Genomic DNA, 23760 nt, shown 5'->3' on the forward strand with positions numbered 1-23760 from the left:
CATTCTCATCCATGACGTCTCGCTGCCGGAGGAGGCCAAAACCATGTTCAAAGTGAGTGTGTGTGCGCGCATGTGTACCTTGTGACCAGGGGCTGTTTGCAGACCTCAAGTTTATTGGAAATGTAGTTTTGTCTGTGTGTTTGGCAAGCCTACATGCATGCAGTTTTGTTGTAAATGAATCGATGGCTCTGTGAATGTGAATATAAAGAAGTGACAATCATTCACTACCTCTCTTCTTCCTCTTCTCCCTCCCCCACTACCAACCATCCTTACCTCACTTCACCTCCTCTCCCCTCCTTTCCTGTTTATCCATCATCTGTTCTCTCTGCCAAATCATCCCTCTGTTCCCCTTCTCCTTTTCCCTTCTGCTTTTTCTCCCTTTTTTCTTATGTACTCATCTTCCCTTTCCCTTCTTCTCCTGCGCCCCCCCCCCCCCCCCGCCTCGCCTCCTCCCACTCTGTTCCTCTCTCCCTGTCCTTCCTCTCTCCCTTATCTCCTCCTTTCACCATCTTCCTCCTCTTCCTCTTCCTCTCCCGCAGGTGCAGAACTTCAGCGAGCCGGTGTTGGTGCCGCCCCGCGAGGCCCGCTACATCTTCACGCTGCACTTCCGCCCCTCCCGCCCTACCATCCACATCGACAGCAACATCCTGCTGGTCACCAACGCCTCCCGCTTCCACCTGCCCGTGCGGGCTTACACCGGCTTCCTGGAGGTAGACAGCGGCCATGAGCTTGCTTGCTCACTCACTCACTCACTCGTTCATTTACTCACTTACTCGTTCATTCACTCACTTATTCACTCTCCTCAGAGAGACTCCTAATGTCAGTGGGGTTTTAACCTGGTTTAACAGAGATAGAATCAATACTAATTCAGCACAATTGCATTTCATGTGCAATGGTGGGGGTGTGTTGAGTCCTTTTCAGAGAATTTGTTCTTATTCACTTCGCTTGTTGTTTCTAATACACAGTTGTAATTTGTAATTTATAAAAACGATGACTGTAATTGAGAAATTACCACCACTACTATAAGCTTCTAGGGCTTTATACGTTGATATACTGTCCCTAACATATGTTTCTCTATTGTGCGTTCCTCTTTCTTCACAGCCACAGGTCCTTCCTCCCAGTCTACAGGAGCACCTCCTGGACTTTGGTGTACTCAGTGCCACAGACACCAGTAGCATAGTGTTTGTGGTGGTCAACAGCAATCCCATAGAGGTAATTTCTAACCCTCGCCCCTGCCTACGATGATGGGTAGACTACCTTTTCTTTATCAGGAATCTGCCTATCTGCTTGCCTGTCCATTCCATAAATGAAATATCACTTCCGAGCACATTTTCATCATGGCATTCCAAGTTATCATGTTTATAATCTTAAACTCACCCACTTTCATTGGCCTATTTACGAAAGTCACATATCCATTTTTACTCCAAAGCTGGTGGTTACTTTTGTGTAAGATGACCTAAAAATGCTTAGACTTGGACCTAGAAAGAGCTTCTTCCCTGAGGCCGTGACCTGCTAAACTCCACACCACCACTCTAATAGCATCATTGCACTAATGCACTGCACTGTTTCCAGTACTTTAACGAACATGTTATTTGCACTGTTTGCACTGCACATATTTTGCACAGACCGAACTACCTACAGTCCTAGTCTACATACTTAACCAAATGTACATATGCTCTTCATACTGTATATACAACCCTACATTTGCACTCTCTATTCTCTAACTTTGTCCACTTCTCAAATTCACCAATGTATTCAAATATTTACATAAATAATATTTGTACATTGTTACTCTCCACGGTCCATATTGTAAGATATAGCATTTTTTTGCATGTATGGTTTGTTATATGCTAACTGCATTTAATTGGCTTTGTACCCATTTCCTGCTCAATTACTATGTCTAATCTAATCTAATCTAATCTAGTCTAATCTCATCTAAATACGTCTTAGTTTCGAACCATTTAGTTTCTCTGTAAAAGCAGATGCTTTATGCCCCGTTAACTCAGCTATTCTTTTATCAAGTGTACCTACTGCAATGTAAACATCACCCACCCTGAACATATAGGTTCAGAATCTGCAGATTGCTTCAACAAACATTTAACTGGACGCCATGACAGTGGCCCCAAAGACGGCACCGTTTGACTAATGAGCCACACATCTGCCTTGACATTTATAGCGGTGAGGGAAGCCATTTGGGTTAGGCATCCGCCCACTATAGTGGATTAGCCGGGTTACCTGAAGGTTGGAGAACATGAACAACGGATGACAGTTTTGGGTTAATAATCATGGTAGTTGTAGCTTTGCGGCACTGCCTGGAGTTACCTATTATCCTGATAACAGTGGTTAACACTAGAGCTTTGTTCTCTAACACAGTAAAGGACTGTAGACAAGACACAGGATAGTAAAAAATCTTGAATTGAGCTTAAAGAGTGAAGCCATCAATAATAAGCAAAGATGGAGAAGTGCTAGAGGTGCTAAGGTAACTTAAGGTTGGTGTGTCCCAGTCTACTTGTCACCCCAGCGTTGGGTCATCCAGCACTATTTCACGCATTCAACAATGCCGTCCTATACCTCTGTTGCTTGCTGGTCATCAGTGGGCAACAGAGTTGTTCTGTATTTGTTGAACTAAAGGGAAACGGTATACTTAAAAAGTGAAATACGATGAATATATAAAGATACATGAGGGGTAGATAAGGTGTCTCTCGAGTGTCTGAACTCTCCCTTTTTGCCCCACAGCTGGTGATCAGGCCCTGGCTGGTGACGGGGGACAGCCTGTCCATGGAGCTGTTGAAGACCGAGAGGGGCAACAGAACCTCAGCGCTGACCCGGACCAAAGAGCTCCACAACTCTACGGCCTCCACACACAAAACGGTAAACTGAATGCATTGGGAAATAATGTCAGAGACAGAGACACCAGCAGATTATTTTTTAATTATTATTTTTTTATATTTTATTTTGAATAGTTTGACTCTTCTCTGTACCATATATTTATTTTGTGTGAAGCACCCCCTGCTCTTTTTTGGAGACAAAAAGTACAAACAAAATTAGCAGCATGAAGGATGCAGTATGAATACTATATGGTCAGTAGGTTACACACAGCATGAATACTATTTGGTCAATAGGTTACACACAGTATGGATACAATTTGGTCAATAGGTTACACACAGCTGGAAGGTCACATACACAAATGTGCCTAAGGTCATTTCTTCCAGTAGTGTTAGCACATCAAAAGCAGTGAGGTGCTTGGTGTCTGCATCACTCTTTTTCGATTAAAGCTTGAAAAGGTGTGTTTTATTTGTTCAGTAGCTCTAGGACTAATGTGCATCCTGATTTATCTTTTATCATATAAGGAATAACAGAATTAATCATTAGGATGTAACATTTTGGTATAATTCACCATGTTGGTTGATGAGAAATACTTTGGTCTTGTTTGATGTTGAGCTGTGGTAAAAGAGGAACCTTTTTTTTTGGTGCGTCAGCTGATGCTTCTTCCTGTTTTGTTTTGAGTGATGAATTCAACTGATGTGATTGGCTACAGGATATTGCCTGAGAAGTTTTGAAGAATAAAGAAGTACAGTCTGTCTGTTACCTAATGTTCCACCATAATAAGAGTTACTTTGTTGTTGTAGCTAATTCCCCTCCCCCATACTGTAGCCTTTTTGATTTTTAGTCTATCAGCACAGGGAAGGCCAGCTAGATAAGAATAAGTTGACGGCATATCTAATGCTAATCCCTGTTGATGACAGTATTCTGACTCCTCCATGGAAATTCTCAAAACAGAGAGAGGTTCTGATGCAAATACTCAGGCCATTCAAACACCTTTTTCATTTTTTTTATTTATTTTTTTTATAGATGAATGATTTTCTGTGTAGGAGATCATATTTATGACAATTACGCCTACTGTCCTGCTGTTTCACCTTTTAAAAGGCTAAATAAATATAACCCTCTTCAGTTATCTGCCCCGAGCCTCCTGGCATTCCTACAGGGGTGTTAGTGACGGGAGGGGAAATAGGCCTCCCCTGTGAAGGCACCATTGTTTGTTAGCTAGCACAAACACACAGCTCATTTGAGTCATAGGGAAAGCAGTATGAAAATGTGATTTACGTTTGTGTGTGTGTGTGTGTGTGTGTCTCCAGGTCATTCTGGCTTCTGGTTACTATGCAGCCTTCAGGGTAACGTTGGTTGCTAAGGACCTGGAGGGTGTGTACGACGGGGCGGTGCACATCACGACGGATTACGAGGTGAGACGCTATGCTTGGCTGCATTTGGAAGTCATAACTTTTCATTCTGTTTGTACAGAGACTGTTAGGGGCTGAGTGTGTCTCGTGTTTTCTCTTAACTGCGTAGTAACACTCGTCCAACCACTTCATGAACTTTGCACAGTCTAATACACCCTTAATCAGACCTATTACTGTTGGCTTTTATGGGTCTCGCTTACTGGTTTTGATCAGTCAATAAGCAACATACATATTAATTTATTGGTACTTGGTATCATGTGGTCTGTGACCCTAAGCTGTATTTTATATTGTTGTCTCATAGGGGTTTTTTAAAATACAGGGAGCAGCTTCCTCAGCGCTGATATGGGATTTCATTGGGATTTTATTGTTTGTCTCTCCTTGTTTGCGTTTGTCCTTTTCCAGATATTGACCATTCCGGTGAAGGCTGTCGTAGCAGTGGGCAGTTTGACCAGTTCCCCAAAACACATCATCCTTCCTCCATCTTTCCCAGTGAGAGCTGCAGAATTTAAACTACCCTATCTCCCTGTAGCTTAGCGTAGTCTACAAACAAGTGGATTTTAGTACCTACAGAAAGCATTTTGTTTTGTGTTTAACACACATGTCCTGAAGTAATCAGTGATGTGAGTAACTGTGTTGTTGCCTATTTGGTGTATGACATAATAATAATAATACCTTAGACTTATATAGCGCTGTTCTAAGTACCCAAAGACGCTTGTCTGACGTCTTAGCTACTCATTTCTATAGGGTGTGTGTAGGGTGAAGTGACATGTATGTTTGTCTTGTAATGTATGTAATTGTTATGTTGCATACAATGTTGTGTCGTGTGCAGGGCAAAGTGGTGCACCAGTGCCTGAGCATCAGCAGCTCATTCTCACAGAGGGTGAGGGTGCAGCAGGTCGGCTCGCTGACGGAAGACCCGCGCTTTTATCACAAGCGCCTCAAGAACAGCAGAGACGAGATAGAACCCAAACGCAGGTCCAAGGTACAGTCAGCTGCTCATACCCGTCGCTGGTATGTTTGGAATTTTTAAAAAGAGTGATGAATGCATAAAGCAATCAACATACGACAATCTTTTAAAAAAATGTTCTGTATAGTCCCTGAAAGCCACCTCCTCCACACACACACACACACACACACACACACACACACACACACGCCCTCTCTAAGCAAAGAAACAAGGAAGGGGATTTGATGGGTCATATCATCTAATCTTCCAGAGAGGAGTGTTGGCTGTAGTGGGCCTCTAGAAGGACATGTGCTGGAGGTCTCATTAGTAACATGATCCCCCTTGTAAACAGGGCCGTAAAAAACATGTTGAGCCCCTCAGCAATACAGCACAGTTAACTGTTAACTTGGAGTCTGAATTGGGTCTTTATTCTTTGCTAAAATGTTGGCATGTTGTCTCTTGCAGGTCGCAAATATTTATTTTGATGCCAGTTTGCAGTGCGGCAACCATTGTTACGTGGGAATGCCTTTCCTGAGAAAATGTAAGTGCATGTGATAATATCATATGAATTTGATGGTCTCCCATGTTATCTTGGCACCTCTAGTGATGTCCTGATGCCCCTTAAAGTCTTCTAATCCAATACACTTTTTGTCAAATTCAGCAAATTGCTCTTCACGGTTCTCTAGTTGCCCAAGCTCTGTACACAATCCTTGCTCTGTAAATGGGAAACAAACATAGTGGCCTGGACCGAGCCATAAGCAATCCCAGCCACAGAAAGTAAGGGTGTCATTTGATTGCCAGTTTAGCTCAAATGTCAACAACCTTTCTCGAAACCGAATGGCGGTCTGCATCTTTAAGCCAAGACTGTAATACTCGGTAACTCTGTTCTCTACCAATAATTATTTATACCATGGTAGTAAAGTTCACCTGCAAATACCCAACTAAACGTATTTCCCTCCAGCTAAAATTGAAATGAAGAAATGAAAAGCACAGATAATTGCTAAATGAAATTCTTGCGGTCCAAGCAGCAAATCTGGGTGGACACCCGTAGTGTTTGTGCCTTTTCTTATTATGAATACATGAAAATGCCTGTGTCCCCTGTGTGTGTGTCATTCAGACGAACCAAAGCCTCACGGACCTGTGATGCAGGAGGACCTGTTGGATGGCGATGCAGACCTGCACCAGACGCTGCTCAAGACCTGGGAGGAGATCAGGGACAGCTCCAGACACGAGTGAGTAACCCACATCGGTACCACTGCCACTGAGTGAAGAGAGTACGGTCATCATGACATAACATCAACATAATGACATGTATTCTTTGGTTGACTCTTCACTGATTGATCATATTTCTTACTGTGAATTTGGTGTTTTTTTTTTGTTTTTTTTCGTCGTTGTAATCACCTGCTCAATTTGAAGGGTGGAAGGTGTCTTTGAAGTGAATACTGACCTGCAGAAAAACGTCCAGGCCAGAGTCAGCGCCCGCATGATGTGGCCCTCCCTCATCCAGTCGCCACGGCGGATCCTCTTCCCCCTCACCAACACCAACAGCTCCTCAGTAAGCATCCCCATTGCTCGCTCTTTACTGGACAACACCAGCATGTCGGTCGGCTACTACTTCCTCTTGCAGGGAATAGCCTTTTTAGTCTGTATACCCCCTGGAACGTTTTTTGACTGACGGTTTACCAGCTGTGACAAGGAAGTATAGAAATAAAGCGAAATGTATCTAGTACAATCAACCTGAACAATACATTGTTTCTCCTATGTTGCTGTTTTTTTAAGTAATAGTATGGCATCATCATGGTATATTTCCTTAAAATATCCAAGTGATTTGTCCAAGAGTGACTTTTAGCTTTTCAACAGCTTTTTAAAAAAATCCTCACACTGATCCCCTTGTGTTTTCAGGAAGTGGAAGTGTTGCTTGAAAACCCAGCCGACGTTCCCGTCTACATTCAGATCCTCCCTCTGGCCCTCTACCCCAATCCCTTAGCGTTCGCTGAAAAGCTCTTAGAGAGGTAATCACCCTTTTTCCAACAACACAGCAATATTCTTTCTGATAGTTGTGCAGTGTAATGGCATTTTGAAGTTTAGCAGTATTGTTTGGTAGCATGCATTCCTTTAACTGTGTGTGTGTGTGTGTGTGTGTGTGTGTGTGTGTGTGTGTGTGTGTGTGTGTGTGTGTGTGTGTGTGTGTGTGTGTGTGTGTGTGTGTGTGTTTCTCTTCATCGGCAGGCTCCCAGTCAAAAATCTCCCCAGCATTGACACTACCACTTTAGAGTTCCAGATACACAGGAATCAGGTGAGTGGTGTGTTTCGTCCCCCACATTAGGTGGGAATATGGTGCTTTCCATGGGGCTGGTCTTTTTCATCTCCACTCGTCGAAACAACCTCTTTGAGTTTGAGGGTGGGCTCATATTTCATGTTTATGGCTTTATCAGATAGAAACTTTCTGCATGAGGTCATCAGAGTTTTAGGGGGTTTTCATTCAATGGTTTACGGTCATTTTGCCGGAAACATTTCCCGGTTTCACGTTTTTGTTTATGCTTTTAATATCTATAGATTACAAATTCTAGCATGTTACTAGGAAACTGAGGAAACACATTTGTTGTAGGTTCCTTATCATTTCTAGCCACCCACTGCCTCACAGGTATCACTGGTTTGGGTGTCACCAGTCTAGACTTGCTTGTCCATAAAGCATCTCCATGTTCTGCATGTGACTAAGAAGTAAAATAAGTAGATAAGATAACATTTGTGTTTTTTTTTATTATAACAATCTGTCATTTGGCTCCATGGTGTTTATCCTCACCTTTCATCTCAGCTTACTTGGCTATTGTGTATGGGAGTTGTTCCGCCTGTCGGATAACAGGGCCAAAGTCGTGTGTGTGTGTGTGTGTGTGTGTGTGTGTGTGTGTGTGTGTGTGTGTGTGTGTGTGCGCGCACATGTGAATATGCTGCCAGGGACGCCACTCTGTCTTTGTTTTCATTTTCTTTGGAGAGCCGTTTGAATACTGCATGAGGGCCCTGTCTTAGGCCGCCATGTGTCTGAAATGGTATCTCATTTCCACAGAAGTCTCAGTCCTTTTTCTCTGGAAACCAAGGTGGTGCCATGGTATGCATATTGGTAGGCATGCATACAGGGTCGTTGGGTTTTTCTTCCTCTTTTCTTTCACTTCCGTTCTCAGTCTTGAGTGTTTTCTACGTTGCTTTGTAAGCATTCATTTGACTTCACTGTACAGCAAAGCAGTTTGTAAACCCAGTTCCCATGCAATTACACATATTGGGAGCCCATGTTTTTCTTATTTTTTTAAGTATTTTTTTGAGTGGACATTTTGTTTTCTTCATTAGCTAGCTAGTAAATCTCTCACAGCTCCTGACACTTCCGAACACCTCATGTTATCATGGAAACCAGAGAAAAATCCCTCCTAGGGTTTTGGATCACGGGGAGACATGAGTGATTCTGTTGTGGTTCTGCTTTTTAGACTTCTGTGACGAGAACCAGCAGCAGCTTCACAGAGGGGCCGACCCGGCCGTTCGTACACAACCTGCACCTCCTGCCAGGAGAGGCCAAAGGCTTCACAGTGAAGTTCAGCCCCATCAGTAACTACACGCTCACCTCCTTGCTCGTCATCAGGTACTGGATAGCATAGCATCTCATCCACTAGCAATTAGTAAATGGTACACTGGGAACACTTAAGTGCTTTTAAAGAACAGCGCCACACACATAGTGATACATTAGAGTCAGTTGCAAACAAACTCTGGCATAAGCTGAGAAATAAAACCACTCGTACATTTTGTACTATATTTGTAAGCTGAACATGGGTTTAGCCAAGGGGACTGGGGAATGTTTGTATCCTTCAGCTTGGCAATTCTTCAGGGATATTTTGTTCGGGTTGAAATGTGATTTTTTTTTCGTAAGGTGTGCTGAAGTGAGCTTGTGTCATGCATTGCAATTCTCAAGCCTAAGACATTTAACTGACTAGTCAGCAAACCCTGGAAAAGCCCCAGCGAGTGTCCCATCGGGTCCCTGTTCCCTTCTGATTGTTTTTGCTGTGCACAGGTAACATGTGGAGAGTGGTTACGGGGCAATTGCAGGAATGGATTATCGCCTTATCTAATAAAGCTGTCTCTGGCCTGCCCATGTGATTAAAGTTATCACAGTAAGTAATGGATGCAGAGGTCAGGGGGCTCTTCTGGATGGCAGTCAAGAAGACGCCCCTTTATAACTCACCCCCTGGTGTGGGCAATAAGATATGACCTTTCAATTTTGAGATGAGCTCATATTTCTGCTCCAGATCATCCATTAAATTCACAACATGAGCAGACATATTAGTGGTTAGTTATTATCCTAATCCAGGAATCGAATAGATTCTGCCACAAAGTGTATCTTCAGTAATCGATCCAGATTAAATACAAGCAAACGTGCTTGATCAGAAATGCAATATAAAAACAAACAATGAATAAATAAATAAATACGTAAAGCACACAGACTCCTACAGATTGGCCTAACACAAGACCCCACACCCATGGAATCATTTCATCTGCCAATGAATCTGACTCAAGACACTGTCAGTGTGAAATCTGATTATGGGAACCCTTGTAAATGCTATCTGCCAGTGGATCTGACTCAAGACACTGTCAGTGTGAAATCTGATTATGGGAACCCTTGTAAATGCTTGCTGGGTTGTTCAGTTGCCAGCCGCCTTGGCTGCTTGTAGCCATGGACAAAGATGGCACTGCTTCTCATTCCTGAAAAAGTATGCTGAAAGAATATAACTGAAGTGTAATTTGTTGAAAGGCTCCGTTTTCATGGCGTGTGTTGTGCTTCAGGAACAACCTGACGGTGGTGGACTTCCTGCTGGTGCAGGGCCAGGGCACGTACGAGAGCCTGAAGATGGCCGGCAAACCGCCCGGGCCCGGCAGCTCCCTGCGCTTCAAACTGACCGAGGCTCTCCTGCGGGACTGCTCAGACAGTAAGTGTGAGCTGAGCGAGGCTATCCTGCGTGACTGCTCAGACAGTAAGTGTGAGCTGAGAGAGGCTATCCTGCGGGACTGCTCAGACAGTAAGTGTGAGCTGAGCGAGGCTATCCTGCGTGACTGCTCAGACAGTAAGTGTGAGCTGAGAGAGGCTATCCTGCGGGACTGCTCAGACAGTAAGTGTGAGCTGAGCGAGGCTATCCTGCGTGACTGCTCAGACAGTAAGTGTGAGCTGAGCGAGGCTATCCTGCGTGACAGTAAGTGTGAGCTGAGAGAGGCTATCCTGCGGGACTGCTCAGACAGTAAGTGTGAGCTGAGCGAGGCTCTCCTGCGGGACTGCTCAGACAGTAAGTGTGAGCTGAGCCTGGGCGAGCAGCTAGGTCAGCCTAAACTTAAAGGTGGTGTGCATGAGACTCAGGCCACCAGAGACTGTTGCCAACGGAAAAGTACTTCTGATGAGTGCGTAATGCCACAGGCAAAGAAAAAATCTTAAACTCTAATGAAAAGCTTTCTAGCCCAAGTGCGCATAGATTGACATGCAAAAAATATGTTTTATTCTTTTGTTTTTGTGAAACATAACTGGTTATTAGGCATGGGGATATGTGTATTGCAGTCTTTGTGGAATCCAAAATGAACCATAATTAGCAGTTTTGAATGTGTGAGTGTGTGATATGGGTTTTCCATTTGTTCCCTGAATTCGCATTTATTGTACATTATTGTCCTGTATTCTTCTCAGTAGTTCTAAAACAGATTTTTTTTCTTTGGTCTTTCTAAGAATTGAAACTAAAAGAACCCAACTTCAGCCTCAGAAGATCCTTTAAAGTGGAGAACACCGGTCGGCTTCCTCTGCACATCCAAGCCATGGAGATCAACGGTTACGCCTGTGAAGGCTATGGCTTCAAAGTCGTCAACTGTCAAGAGTTTGTGCTCAATCCAAATGCGTCCAAAGACATTGTTATAATGTGAGTGTCTTTATGCAGAACCGTCTACTTGTTATTAGTCTGATTTATACACTGTACCAACGAAGAACCTCTGTAGCTTCCAATATATTATTTCCGAGGAATTCATATTTGTTATGAATTTAGCCTGCAAGGTACAGTGTGTGTGTGTGTGTGTGTGTCTCTGTCTTACCAGGTTCACGCCAGACTTCACAGCGTCGCGTGTGATCCGTGAGCTGCGGCTGGTGTCGGCGGGCGGCTCGTCATTCGCCTTCGTGCTGAACGCCTCGCTGCCCTACCACCTGCTGGCCACATGTGCTGAAGCCCTGCCACGCCCCACCTGGGAGCTGGAGCTCTACATCATCATCTCCATCATCATGAGGTAAGAATAACACCCACCCAGTGTTTGTTATTCAGGGTTTGAAAGCTATGTGTCACTCACAAAAAAAAGAGGGGCATCGCTTGTAGTCATCGTGTTGTAAAGAAGACTTAGTCAGCATTTAATAGGCAAGCTTTGAAATCGTTCACAAAAGCATTTTCAGAAACTTTCATCATCGTGAGCTGAAACGGCAGTTGCTTTGAGCCATTTAAGGTTGCATAACATCACATCGACTTAATGTCCTTCATGATGTTGTCAAAATGCGATCAAGGCATTTGGCCCAACTGCGTTATGTCAGTCATCACGTTTGAAGGCTGAGTCAATGTTTTTAATGAAGCGAAAACACAGTCAGCTGTTTCATGCATGCATTTTACTTTTGCTCAGCGTCTGTACTCGCATGGACAAAATGAAAATTGCATTTAAATTTTTTTTTAATTTACGTGTGTTTTCAGCTCTCATCCAGTGTAGTCAATCAAGTGAACCACACTTGGTGTCCAAAAGCTGCTGTATTAGATCAAGCAGAATGGCTAATGTTGCTTACAAGTAATTTGTTTTTTGGAGCTCCCAAGCCGGAATCCTCATTACTCAGTGCAGTGTCCTCAGCTCCGCAGTACAGGTTAAGGGATACACGTAAATCTGGTCTTGTTTTAGCCCAGCAGTGATTTAGAAACATTTGGGTTCACTGAGTACATGCTTAATACGTTTCAGTCAGTCCTTGAATGCTGCACAGAGTCTGGCTCCTTCCAGTGGGCAGTACATCTCTGTGTGCATCGTCCCTGTGACAAACGGTGGAGACCATCTGTGATCTCTTGTTCAGACAAAACTAAATGTTGATTGATTAAGTCATAGCGGGGAATAGGGAGCATGAGGATGAATAGGAACTGAGTGCTCTGTTGAAAAGGTATTCCATGTCTGAAATGTCTGGCTCCCTTTAAAGGTGCAGTCCTTGATTATAATCTATTACACTTGCCATCGAATTCAGAGAAATTGTCCAGACCACCCTCTAACAGTCCTGGCTCTTTAAATGGCAATGAAATTGGCTCAGACCTACATTATTCCAGCCAATCAACACATTGCTTCAAAAGCTTGGAAGGTATGGGTGTAATTTGATTGGCTTTTGAGCTGCCTCCACCTTTGGTAAACACCACACCTGTCTGCATCGTCCATGTTACAACCAGTGAAAAAATCTGTGATCTCATTTGTTCAGACAAAACTCTGATGCTGAGGTCATCTTTTAATAGCCGGTTCTGTTGAGTAGGACGTGGAACAGGAACTGAGGGCTGTGTTGTAAAGGTATTCTTTGTCTGTGTCTGCTCTCCAGCTCCATGTTCCTGCTGGTGCTGGTCACGGCCTACCTTGAAGCGTTGGGGATCTGGGAGCCTTTTAAGAGACGCCTGTCCTTCGAGGGATCCAATTCCACCATGGAAACGGGGCGACCTTTTGACCTCAGGGAAATAGTACGAATTCATAACGATTCAAAGTAAGTTTTTTTTTTTTTTTTGGTTGAATTGAGGAATTACTTGCCTTCCAATCCTAGGTGAAATAATGTGACATCTGAAGATTCAATTAAAAAGTCTAGAATCATGATTTTTTTGCCTTGTTCCTTCCAACATCTGTAGTTAATTTGAAACATGCTGGAATGCTCTGCCATATCCACCTCCAGAGACCGGGTGTTTCTCCTTAGCTTTGTTTTGTTTTGAAAATGTGACCCACTCTCACCAGTAAAATATCTCAAGTATCCTTCAAGCTAATTTCTGTTAAACGTTTTTGTTTTGACTTTAACTAAAGTAATGGTACTTGTATTTCTGAGAAAAATAACCTATCCATTTCTTCTCAACAGCTCGAATGATAACAACGGTGACAGCAACCACTCATCACGGGGCAATGCGTACAACAACAACAACACATCGTCCAGGTCAGGCGGGAGACAAAACGCAGCCCCATCCCACCACAACAGCACCAACGGCCACCTGGACCGCCTCTCAAAGGGGGGCCACAGCAAGGCAGCTATGCAAACCACCCCCACCACACACAAGGGCCAGGACAGCCCCACGGCACAGCCCAGTAACCGTAAGGGCCGCGGCTCCAAAGCTCAGAACCATTCCCAGCTGAATCAGACCCAGAACCAGAACCAGAGCCAGAGCCAAACACATCAGGAGAGCAGCCAGCGCCGCTGCTCGGATGATTCAGACTACAGCAGCCTAGTGGAGGTTATGGACCGAGACCTGGACCGACCCGAATCTCCAGCCACCTCCGAGCAGTTCCATGAGCAGTCCACATCAGCACAGTCCACACAGAGTAAAGGTATGCTTACAAACTGATTGTGTGTATGTATATCTGTGTGACGGTGTATTTTGGAAAGTTCTATAAAGGTTCATAGGGCCCGTGCCACACCACTTACCTCACCTGTGTGTGAAAGTCATGAGACTTCTTCCTTGTCATTTCGGCGCCCATGTTAACAGGTCAGAACAGCCACACAGCCTGCATGAGATGTACGTCTGAGGCACGGCTTGAGCCTCGCTGCAACACGCAGAAACTCTAGATGATGCACCAGAGTGTGACGCGTATCCACCCATGCACCTATCATTTCATGAAATGTAATGTAGGCTGAGATGGACATAGAACTAGAAGGACATGGAACATTGGAACTAGAGGATAGCTAGTTAGAGCTTAGCCTGGCCAAAGTTGATATCATTACACCACTTCTTTTTTTTTTTTTTTACAATTTTAGCAACACTTTTTCTTTTCATTGTTCTTGGCAAACCGAACCAAAACTGCAATGGTAGCAATTCCAAACTATGTTAGCACAATTTAAAAGCACACAACGCCAGGATGACATGTTTCTGACATTTGATAGAAAAGCTTGCATTTTTGGAACAAAAGTGATATTATCTGGGTTATCAAAGGAATGCATACACATGTAGTTTTAACACATAGACTAATGTTACATACAACTTTGATTTCTGTTTATCAATTAGATTTTTTTCATATATAAACTGTGGAGTAAGCACTTTGAAAAGCTAAACATGAGATTTTCTTTTCAAAAGCGTTTCTAACGTCAAAAGTGGTGGGAACGAAATAGGTGATCACAAAAAGTTTTTGTGTGCCTATGGTCGTGGGGACTTTGTGTGCCTATGGTCGTGGGGTAGTTCTGTAGTTGAAAATCTCTTGCATGACTTTTTGGAAATCTTAAAATCAGGCCAAAGAAGCCATTGGATTTCAAGCTCAGGGTTTAAATTTAACTTTAAAGTTATCAATCAGATGGGACATAATACTCACTCCATTCCTCCCTACCTCTATACCCTCAGCCTCACAGTCTAAAGGGAAATCCCAGCAGCAGCAACAGCCGCCGCAGCAGCAACAGCCGCCGCCACCGCAGCAGCAGCAGCAGAAGAAGACTAAGGCCCAGAAGAAACGTGAGGAGAAGGAGAAAAGGACCAAGGGCAAGCCCCAGGTGGAGGAGGAACAGAAGCTGGTGGACAACGATGACAGTTCCTCCACCACCACCGAGGCCTCCAACCCCGACGTGGAGGCCAGCGTCAAAGAGGTATGGATGACCTTACTTTTAATGAACTAGTTATGGGTGTTGGTGGTGCAGTGGTTAGCGTCGCAGTCTTGTAAGCAGTTGACACGGGGTTGTTTCCCGGCCACTGCAGGCTGCCTGTGTGTAAGTGGCTTTGGGTAAAAGCATCTGCTGAATACTTAACCTTTATGAACGTCATATGAGACAGTTAAAGTTGACTGGAGTTTTTTGAGATTAAGGTAAATGGGGTCACTGAAGGTCACTAGCCACTTGCAAGCTGTTGACATTTAGGTAATGTCTGGTGTTTTCAGACGTTTCTGCATTAGTGCCACTCATCCTTGTCATTCACACATTTGTCTTACAAGTTGTGCACTAATCCAGACGTCTAATCATCCCCTTTCATCTGACCCTTTCATTGCAGTGAAACATCTCTATATGTCCAATAGCAAGGCATCACTTAGGCCATTCAGCCGTCCTCCCACTTATCCGTCCAGCTTCCATCCATTCAAAACACTCAGTTATTCCTCCATTTTGTTTATCCGTCCGGCCTTATAGTCCCTCTATCCGTTATGTGGATTCTGTAGCTTTTGTTATGTTCACACAGGAGCCAGTGAATAAAAAAGGTCGGTCAGTCATGGTGGAAAAGGAGAAAGAGGAAGCCCCAGAACCCCAGTCCAAGCCCCAGAACAAGAAAGCAACCAACACCAAACAGCCAGAAGCCCCAACAGACTCAAAGACCAGGCAAGATATATTACTGATCCCACAAACGCACTCTAACACTAAAACCATCCAGTAACAATAGCTGTTAGGTTTCTTGTCTTTCAATGTGTTCTTTTTCTCATAATTCTGCCCTTACAGTTCATTAGAGCTGCCATACGTAATCCCTCTGGAAACCAAACAGCGCAAAAAATTCCCTACCAAGAATTTGATGCAGCAGGCCTTAGCAAATACCCCCAAACCAAGAGCAGCTCTTAAACCGGCAACAGGTCAGTGACTGATTGTGTTCTTTCTTTCTACATAATGTCTGATCTGCTGCCTTATTGACATAGTTTGAAGATCCAGTTTGCGTTTCTAATCCAGGACACCTTTTGTTCAGAGAATTGCTTCGGGAGCACAGAAGGGAGGGGTGTAATTTGATTGGCCGTTGAGCTCAAATATCAACAACCTTTCGTCAGAATCGAGGACCGCATCTTTAAAGACAGTGAAATTCCCTGTGTAAATCTTGGAGTGTGTACCTGTGACCGAGCCTTGGTAATGACCTCTTCTCTTGGTCTTCCTCCTCCTCCAGCAATAGAAGAGAAGTTAGCCGAGTTCCGCTCCTCTCCCTTGGCTAAGATGCTGTCCTGCAGTCCTATCCAGGACCTGGTCACCAGCAGCGGCTCAGAGGGGGAGAAGGACACCTCGCCCCCTCCAGAGTGGGACTGCGTGCCCCTCCACAAATGCCCTCTGAGTGAGTAACTACCCCACCCTAGCAAAGTAGACCCACAATTCACAACACTGCAGTAGGTATCACTACACTGCACTACACCAGCCACTACACTAGTTGTTAACTTAGCAACTATCAGCGATAGAGCGGGATGTGATGAGGGAGGAAATTATAGTGCTGTCGGTGCAACTGCCTTACTGTTTCACAAATAAACCAGCAATCAAGTTAGCCTCCATTACTCAACTGTCTTGTTCTGTCTGGCCAGTTACATCCAATAATATTGTTGAGAAGCACATAGTATTTCTTAGTATTACTATTTCAATATAGTATAAGAACTGTATATTGTATAAATGGGACCAAAGGTTTTGGTACTACACAAGTAAACAAGTACATGCAGGTAAGGTTTGCTCTCTCACAAGTAAATTCAGTGCAGCCTGTCACAAGCCTCTGCACAATTCTGCTATAGTCTCCTCCTGTCTCCTCTGTTCCTCCAGCGGTGGACAGCCTGCAGCAGATCTCCATGCAGACTCTGAATGCAGACCACTTCCTCAAGCGCTCCAGCAGTGCCATCTCCTCCTCGGTTGGGGTGGGGGTCGGGATGGGGGTGGGGGTGGCCCCCCAGACCTCCTACTCCCCACCTCCCCCCTCCTCCCCCAGTCTGACCCCCCGTGGCACCTACAGCAGTGTGCTTAACACTGTCAGGTAAGGAGGGACCAATTAAGTGTGCATTAACACCGCTGATCAGTATCATAATGGTGATCATTAGGAATAATCATGCTAATTCATCCATCATCGTCATTGCCACAAGTTGCTACCTCACACATAATCATTGTAATAACTGTCTTCATTGTGCCTATCAAAGTGTAAGTGTAAGAAAGGAATTTTATCATTCCTCTAGAAGTGAAGCCTATGAAGTTGGATTACATGTAGTGCCGCACAAAATGTGTATGCATAAAGAACACTCCCCAAATAAAACATACATGTTGCCGAACTGTCAATCAGTTATTGTCGTCAGCAAAATTCTAAATGAGGCTAAGAACAGGTGTCAAGACCTCTGCTGATGTGGTGTGGCTTCACTTTTTCACCATCCAGAAACCGTAAGTGATTTACTTGATACTATACTTACATCACGTTTTTCCTCTTTGTGATTTGCAGTGAGGCTTGTCCCAAGGTCCCCACTGGAGCGAAGAATAAGCTCACCAAGTCTGTCTCTCTGCCGGGTCAGAACGGCAACCCCACATTTGCCGCAGTGGCAGCAGGCTATGACAAAAGCCCAGGTGAGTGAGGCCTGAATAAATATATTATTGAAATGAGTACAATCACATACAGTGTAATGCCATTCCTAATTCATATTTGAAGAGCTTATATTTGCTTATGCCGACAAGGACTAGGACAGCATGTCTGTATGTTTGCTGTTGAAGCAGCTCAGTGTTCTTGCTTTCTGATTTGCGACGAATAAAGTCAGCTGATAAAATGAAACCGTGTGTTGTCGGGCAGATTGACTGTGTTTTGTTTTAGGGCAAGGCTTCTGTTATATAATGCATCAGACTAGCCTTTGTTTTGTGCGTGCTAAAAAATGTTCGTTTTTTAGATCTGTTGTCACATATTTACAAGCTGTGTTTGTTCCTGCTCGGATAATGATTTCCAAAATTGCATCATGTCAATTATTAATATGAAGTGTGTGTGTGTGTGTGTGTGTGTGTCTTGTCAGGTGGTAGCGGTCCAGCCAAAGCTGCCATCAGCAGACTGGAGACATTGGACAAGGTGTCCCACTCCACCTCTATGGACAGTGATGGATCGGACAGGTAAGACTCAGCGTACTGCCCCCATCAGCACAGCTCAGAGGTCCCCGCCCTTTAAAAGGCCCTACAAGGCGTTCTGCTACAGTCCCATACAGGACTGAAGCCACCCTTTCAGAGTTGACCTCCGGAGAGGTGCATTTAGGAGTGTCAGACGTCCCGTGTGCACGTGTGGCCACTGGAAGATCTCAGCACCGCTTACCATAGACACCATGTACGAGTTTGAAGTGATGTAGTTTCAGAAGTTTAGAAGCTTCTGTGTAATAGTCATGAAGCTTCACTATTGCAGCCTACAGTAATGGCTTCTTTTCCTCACTTCAGAACTGATGAATATTCATTGAACATGTTGTCATTTATTTTGTACAGTGTTGTAATGTTTCATTCTAATGTTGCCCCTTTGTTGTGTTCTGTGCAGCACTGGGCTGTGGAGTCCCATTGGTAACGTCAGCAGTCCAAGCTTCAGCTCAGCCAACTCCTTCTCTGCGTTCGGGCCCAGCAACACCTTCAATCTGTCAGGAGGTAACCACACCGAATATCCTTAGCCTTCAAACAGTGCTTGGCAGTTGTTGTTGTTGTTGTTGTATAGGCCGATATTATGTGTCGATTGCATTTACGTAGGTCAGGTGTTCACTATGGATCATTTGAACCAGAAGTACCAGAGTATATCTCACTGTGATACTTTTTTTTTCACCAACCAGTGATCCCTGTACCTGAAACCAGTATATTAATTATTAATGATGAAAAAGAAGCTGTCGTTCAGGTACATACAAGCAGTAATTTGACAGAAAGTACAGGTGTCAGGTGCTGCGTCAGCTGTATTGTCATTGGCTTGGTGTGCTGCGGTTCTTCCTGATGCCCTCTTCAGAATCTTGCTGCTGTACTGTGATGGGTGTGTGAGCGCGCTCTGTGTGTTTCTGCCTGTGCAGTCTTCAGCGGGATGACGGCCCCCAGGAGCAGCGAGCCACCTCAGAGCTGGTCCGAGTTCAGCTGTTCCGCGCCCTCCTCGTACTGGGCTGCGGCCCCCGGCACTCCCACCGACCCACTTCACCACTGGCCGAGCAGCTCTGGGTCCGGACCCAGTACTCCCACCACGGTACCGACCACTCCGCTTGATTACTGATAGTCAGCAGAACAGAACAGTCAGAACAGCTTTCTGTACTCACCTCCCATAGCCAATCTGTATCACAGTCCATGTAGAATTACAGTCAACTTGAGGCTTCCAATAAAACGGGATCTTTAATGGCGAACCAAAGAGTAGACATTTTTAAACCTGGTTCATATAAGGTAGTATTGTAGATCCCCCCTGCCTGCCTTAATCCGTCTCTGCTTCCTCCTCTCTAGTCCATCCTGGGCAACAGCAGCCTGTGGTCGACTGGTGTCCCCTTCAGTCCCTCCATTTGGTCCACCAGCGGAGACACCTTCCCACCCCCCTCCTCCGCCCCGACCTCGCCCATCTCCGATCTCATCGGCCCCCCCGACAGCAGCTGTGCCTCGCCCACGCTGGTAGTCGGTGGCGGGGCATCGCCCGTGGAGCTGAGCCGCACATTCAACCCGTGGAGCGTGTGGCGGCCCACCTTGACGCGTCGCAGCTCTGAGCCCTGGCCCAACCCCGCTGACGAAGGCAATTAGCAAGTACGACACAAACTGGGGCCTCCAAAACTCTAGGGGGCGATGCTTAAGCTGAAGTGATTGAGGTAGAAAGCCTGCCCTGTGCTGTCAAATGCAGATTCATGACCATGCCCGTGGGTTATAGCAAGCAGAGAGCGAAGTAAACCTACTCCTTGACTAAATCCAGCCTTGAGGTGGCAGTTTGGCATCCATTTTATTTCAGGAATAGGACTAGAGGCCGATTGTCAAGTTTCACAGATTGTCCACTCTTTTGATGTTAGAAAACTGAACTGTTTGTGAAACTGACAGTTGGGTTACTGCTGAGCAGTATAGAACAGGCTTCACAAACCACTTCAGCCAGCGCTGCCCTCTAGAGCCTGTTGGCTACATGTAGTGTCTCAAGGTCATTTACGAGAACTCAATGGGGAGAGGGAAATGTGATTTTTTTTTTTTTTTTTTTTTTTCCCTCACAGTTCAGGCTGTACAGCAAAACCAGTTTTTAAAGACAAATATTTAATTGGAAGCCCAGTCAATATTAGTGAACATGACAAGTTGCTGCTTTTATTTTATAATTGTCAGTGTTATCAACTTGATCAACTCTGATGTTGAAGACGACAAGAAAAGGTTAAGAATAAAAGGCCACGGTAGGGCTGTTTGGCATTTTGTAACGACATTGTGGCAGAAACGGGGTTCCCAACTGCTGTTTTGGAATGAGCACTTTTATCAAGTCCATATACTGAGAAGAATGTTCTGTTCAGAGAGGCAGTTATATGTGGTTAATGTGCAATAGGAATGTAACATGGGGAAAACCTGCAATCTAAAATAAGACATTGAAAAAAAAAGAAATCCTTTAATTTGTGGTTTCCTTCATGACTTTTCGATTCTCAGTTCTTAAGTTTCAGATTTGTGGGAAAAGATGTTTTATGTGAATTTTAACCAGCCAGTTGTTTTTTTATTATTATTATTATTATTATTATTATTTGTTTGTTTGTTTTTTTGAAGCAGGAAGGATTGGCAGAACAACGATTTTTTTCGATCGAACATTTTTTTATTTTTTTTGGGGGGGGGGGTGTTGTTGGGTTTTGAGGCTGTAGTAAAGGCATCTCTTTTTCTGTCAAGGAAGTGTGATCGCTTCCCAAGTCAACAATAAACCACATGGCAGAACAGCTGGTGTTGTGTTTGATTTCACTGAAAAATCCCCATTCGCACAACCGCAGATGGCACAACCTTAAATCATTTAAGAGATCTTTTTTTTGTGTGTGTGTCTATTGCTCATAATGCAGACATTTGGCCAAGGAGTTTGGGATTTAAGCAGGTGTAGTACCAATTTCCAGCCACAGAGTGGCAGTATGTTGCCAGTAGAGCAGAGAAATCCTAGTTCCTTTTGCCCAGACACTTTTAACCACATCAAAGCAGATAAATTCTAAGCGTGTGGGAAAAGTGTTGATTTCATTTAGACACTCTATTTAGTTCTTAATCGCCTCATCTTCTCACGAGGTAAAACAGTCCCCATGCTGTAATTATATGATGGTCTGGTGATTGATTATTGTTCAAAGCAGCCGCCAGTAATCTGGCACGTGGAAGTTTGAAACCAGATTAGCGAGATCATCCGTCTGGACACCAAAATGAGATTACCGCAGGTGGTCTTTGTAATGGCATTCATGTTCCCTATCACAAAAGCATTCCTGCTATGCCGAACTGAACTCATGCAGGCTATTCATTTTTTCTATACCCATACATTCAAGCGTCAGAATACTAGGATGAGTCATACTGGGTATTGTGTGAATATTGTAGGGCCCCAACTGCATCTTTATACTTAAGAATACTGTGCCATTGGTCTAAAGGAATTGTACCGCACACAACTAGCCTTGGCTGGCTGTAACCCCTGAGTGTATGAAGTGCACTACAGATGTGGCATGATTGGGTCTAATGTCAGCGTAGGAAAAGGCCAGTCACTCATCATTTTTTAACCATCACTGAGATCAGCCTGTTAAAACATTTACGCTACTTTGTTAACTATGTGGTACAAATGTTAGAAAAGGGCATTGGTTTGTAGGCCTGTATTCTAAAAAAAAATATCACTTTTGCTGTAAGTAGTCTACAGTCAGTTCTTGGTTTAAACTGGAGTGTTTGTGCCCTGTCAGGCTTTGCTCCCATTGAAAATTATGAAAGGTTTTTTGCTTTGATTGTCCGTCACAGAACCCCTTAAGCCATTTGTGGTACAGCAAGTACAGGTACTGTGTCTTCCTAGAAATACCGCCCCTCCTGAATTTAAAAGGCCATGTATGAACGAATGTCTGTATTAAATATAAATTACGGTTATCAAAATAACGCGATACATTCGATTAATTAATTGCACTCTGATGCCCCTTGACCCCATCTAAACCGCTCAGCGTCGTCCATATTGGGATGGCTTTGAATAGAGGCAAGTCTGCGTTTCTGTAACAGTTCGTGTATGTCCCTCTGCACGCTTTTGATGTGGAGCAAGCATCAATATTTTGGGCTGTATTGGTAGTTAGATGTTAGGTCTACAGCGTCATCTTGAAATTATTTGTTTTTTCACTTAAGAGCGCCCGCGCAAAAACCTCTTGAAATACCCGAAGGTAATTTGTAAAATATTTCTTATTTATATACCATAACTGTAAGAGTAAACTTTTAGGCTGCGTTCACACTTGACTTCTTTTTTTCGACTGCCAGCGCCTTTTTTACATGCAACTCTATGGGAAAAGGCAAAAGGCGGACGCCTTTTCAAAAAGCGGCCGCCTCTTAAAAACTTCTAAAAAAGCGCAACCCCTGACGCCTTTTTGAGTTCAATTTTCTCAACTTTTCAGAAAAGCGCTGGGTGACGTCAAGCGCCTTTTTGACAGCTGACCAATCAGGACGAGGAGAGTAGGTACCAGCGTACCTTCCCTAGTAACCTACTGCCTTAGTTTAAAAAAAATGGCGGACCAAACTCCGTAGTTCATCGTATTTGTACCTAGAAGTTTTTAGTTTTACTTTTTTTTGCTTAGATTTTTAGAAAGTTACCGAGAAATAGACACCGTACAATATAAAAACCCCATTATTGTAACTGAAAACTATGTGTAAGAGGATTTGCGAGGTGTCTGAGCTACCTAGCTCATGTTAGCATGCTACTAGCCGTTAGTGATTAGCAATTCCTCTGTGTTTTTGCAAAGCATCTGCCCCAACTTTCTTTTCCCGACATTTACATTCATCTTGTACATAATCCATCCCCATAAACCAGAGATTTAAGGAGTACAGAAACTCTCCTGAGCAGGCAAGAGTGCCAATATGGGCTAACGAGTTGTAGCTAAAGCCCTGGCTAAAGGGCTAAACAGCTCGCTAGCTATTAGCACTCTAGCTTGCTCAGTAGAGTGCTAAGACACAGCAATTATTCACGATTGTATCAACGTGCTGCATTTCACTTAACAGGTCAGTCATTTCCTAAATCTTTAGGAATAGAATACAATTGTATATCTGGTTGGCGCATTCAACAGCACAACATATCCCCAAGAGCTTTGAACTTTCTGTGGGTTGTGACCATAGGTTGTGACCGTAATGTGTCTGTGTCGGACACAAATATGGCGACGCTTAAATACAGTGACGTCACATGGTATCCCTGAATTCTGAAGCGCCCAAAAGGCGCTCAAAAGGCGCTGAAGGCAGCGCTTTTTTCTAAAAAAGAAGTCAAATGTGAACGCGGCCTTATTCAACTATACTATATCAAAGAAACATTGCATTTGACTAGGTCGAACCAACGTTACAAGGCGCTGGTTTCTTGGTGACATTCACAAGCTAGCAACATTTGATCAGTGCTTTGTTGGAGGACGTTAGTCTGTCTGACGTCACAGTTACCCAAGTTAGTTAGCTAGCTCGCTAGTTTTAGACAAACTCTGAGATGGATTAATCAGGAATAAAGAAAATGTGTTCAT

General features: G+C 44.1%; 1 protein-coding gene across 1 annotated transcript; it reads left to right on the top strand.

Annotated features, from left to right (window-relative positions):
- Position 1: 1 nt before the first annotated feature.
- Positions 2-20994, top strand: LOC105911711 (transmembrane protein 131-like; the record flags this gene model as incomplete). Its single annotated transcript, XM_031558532.1, has 28 exons — positions 2-52; positions 540-710; positions 1102-1212; positions 2737-2871; positions 4137-4241; positions 4641-4727; positions 5068-5220; positions 5650-5725; positions 6302-6416; positions 6601-6739; positions 7087-7196; positions 7414-7480; positions 8661-8812; positions 10009-10151; positions 10931-11117; positions 11290-11475; positions 12794-12952; positions 13313-13776; positions 14781-15019; positions 15600-15736; positions 15854-15981; positions 16284-16445; positions 16916-17123; positions 17577-17698; positions 18133-18226; positions 18636-18739; positions 19147-19313; positions 19562-20994. Coding segments are annotated over 28 exons (4260 nt in total), but the record flags the coding sequence as incomplete, so codon positions are not given.
- Positions 20995-23760: the final 2766 nt, after the last annotated feature.

Source organism: Clupea harengus, chromosome 21, assembly GCF_900700415.2.
Source record: "Clupea harengus chromosome 21, Ch_v2.0.2, whole genome shotgun sequence".
Lineage (NCBI taxonomy): Eukaryota > Metazoa > Chordata > Actinopteri > Clupeiformes > Clupeidae > Clupea > Clupea harengus.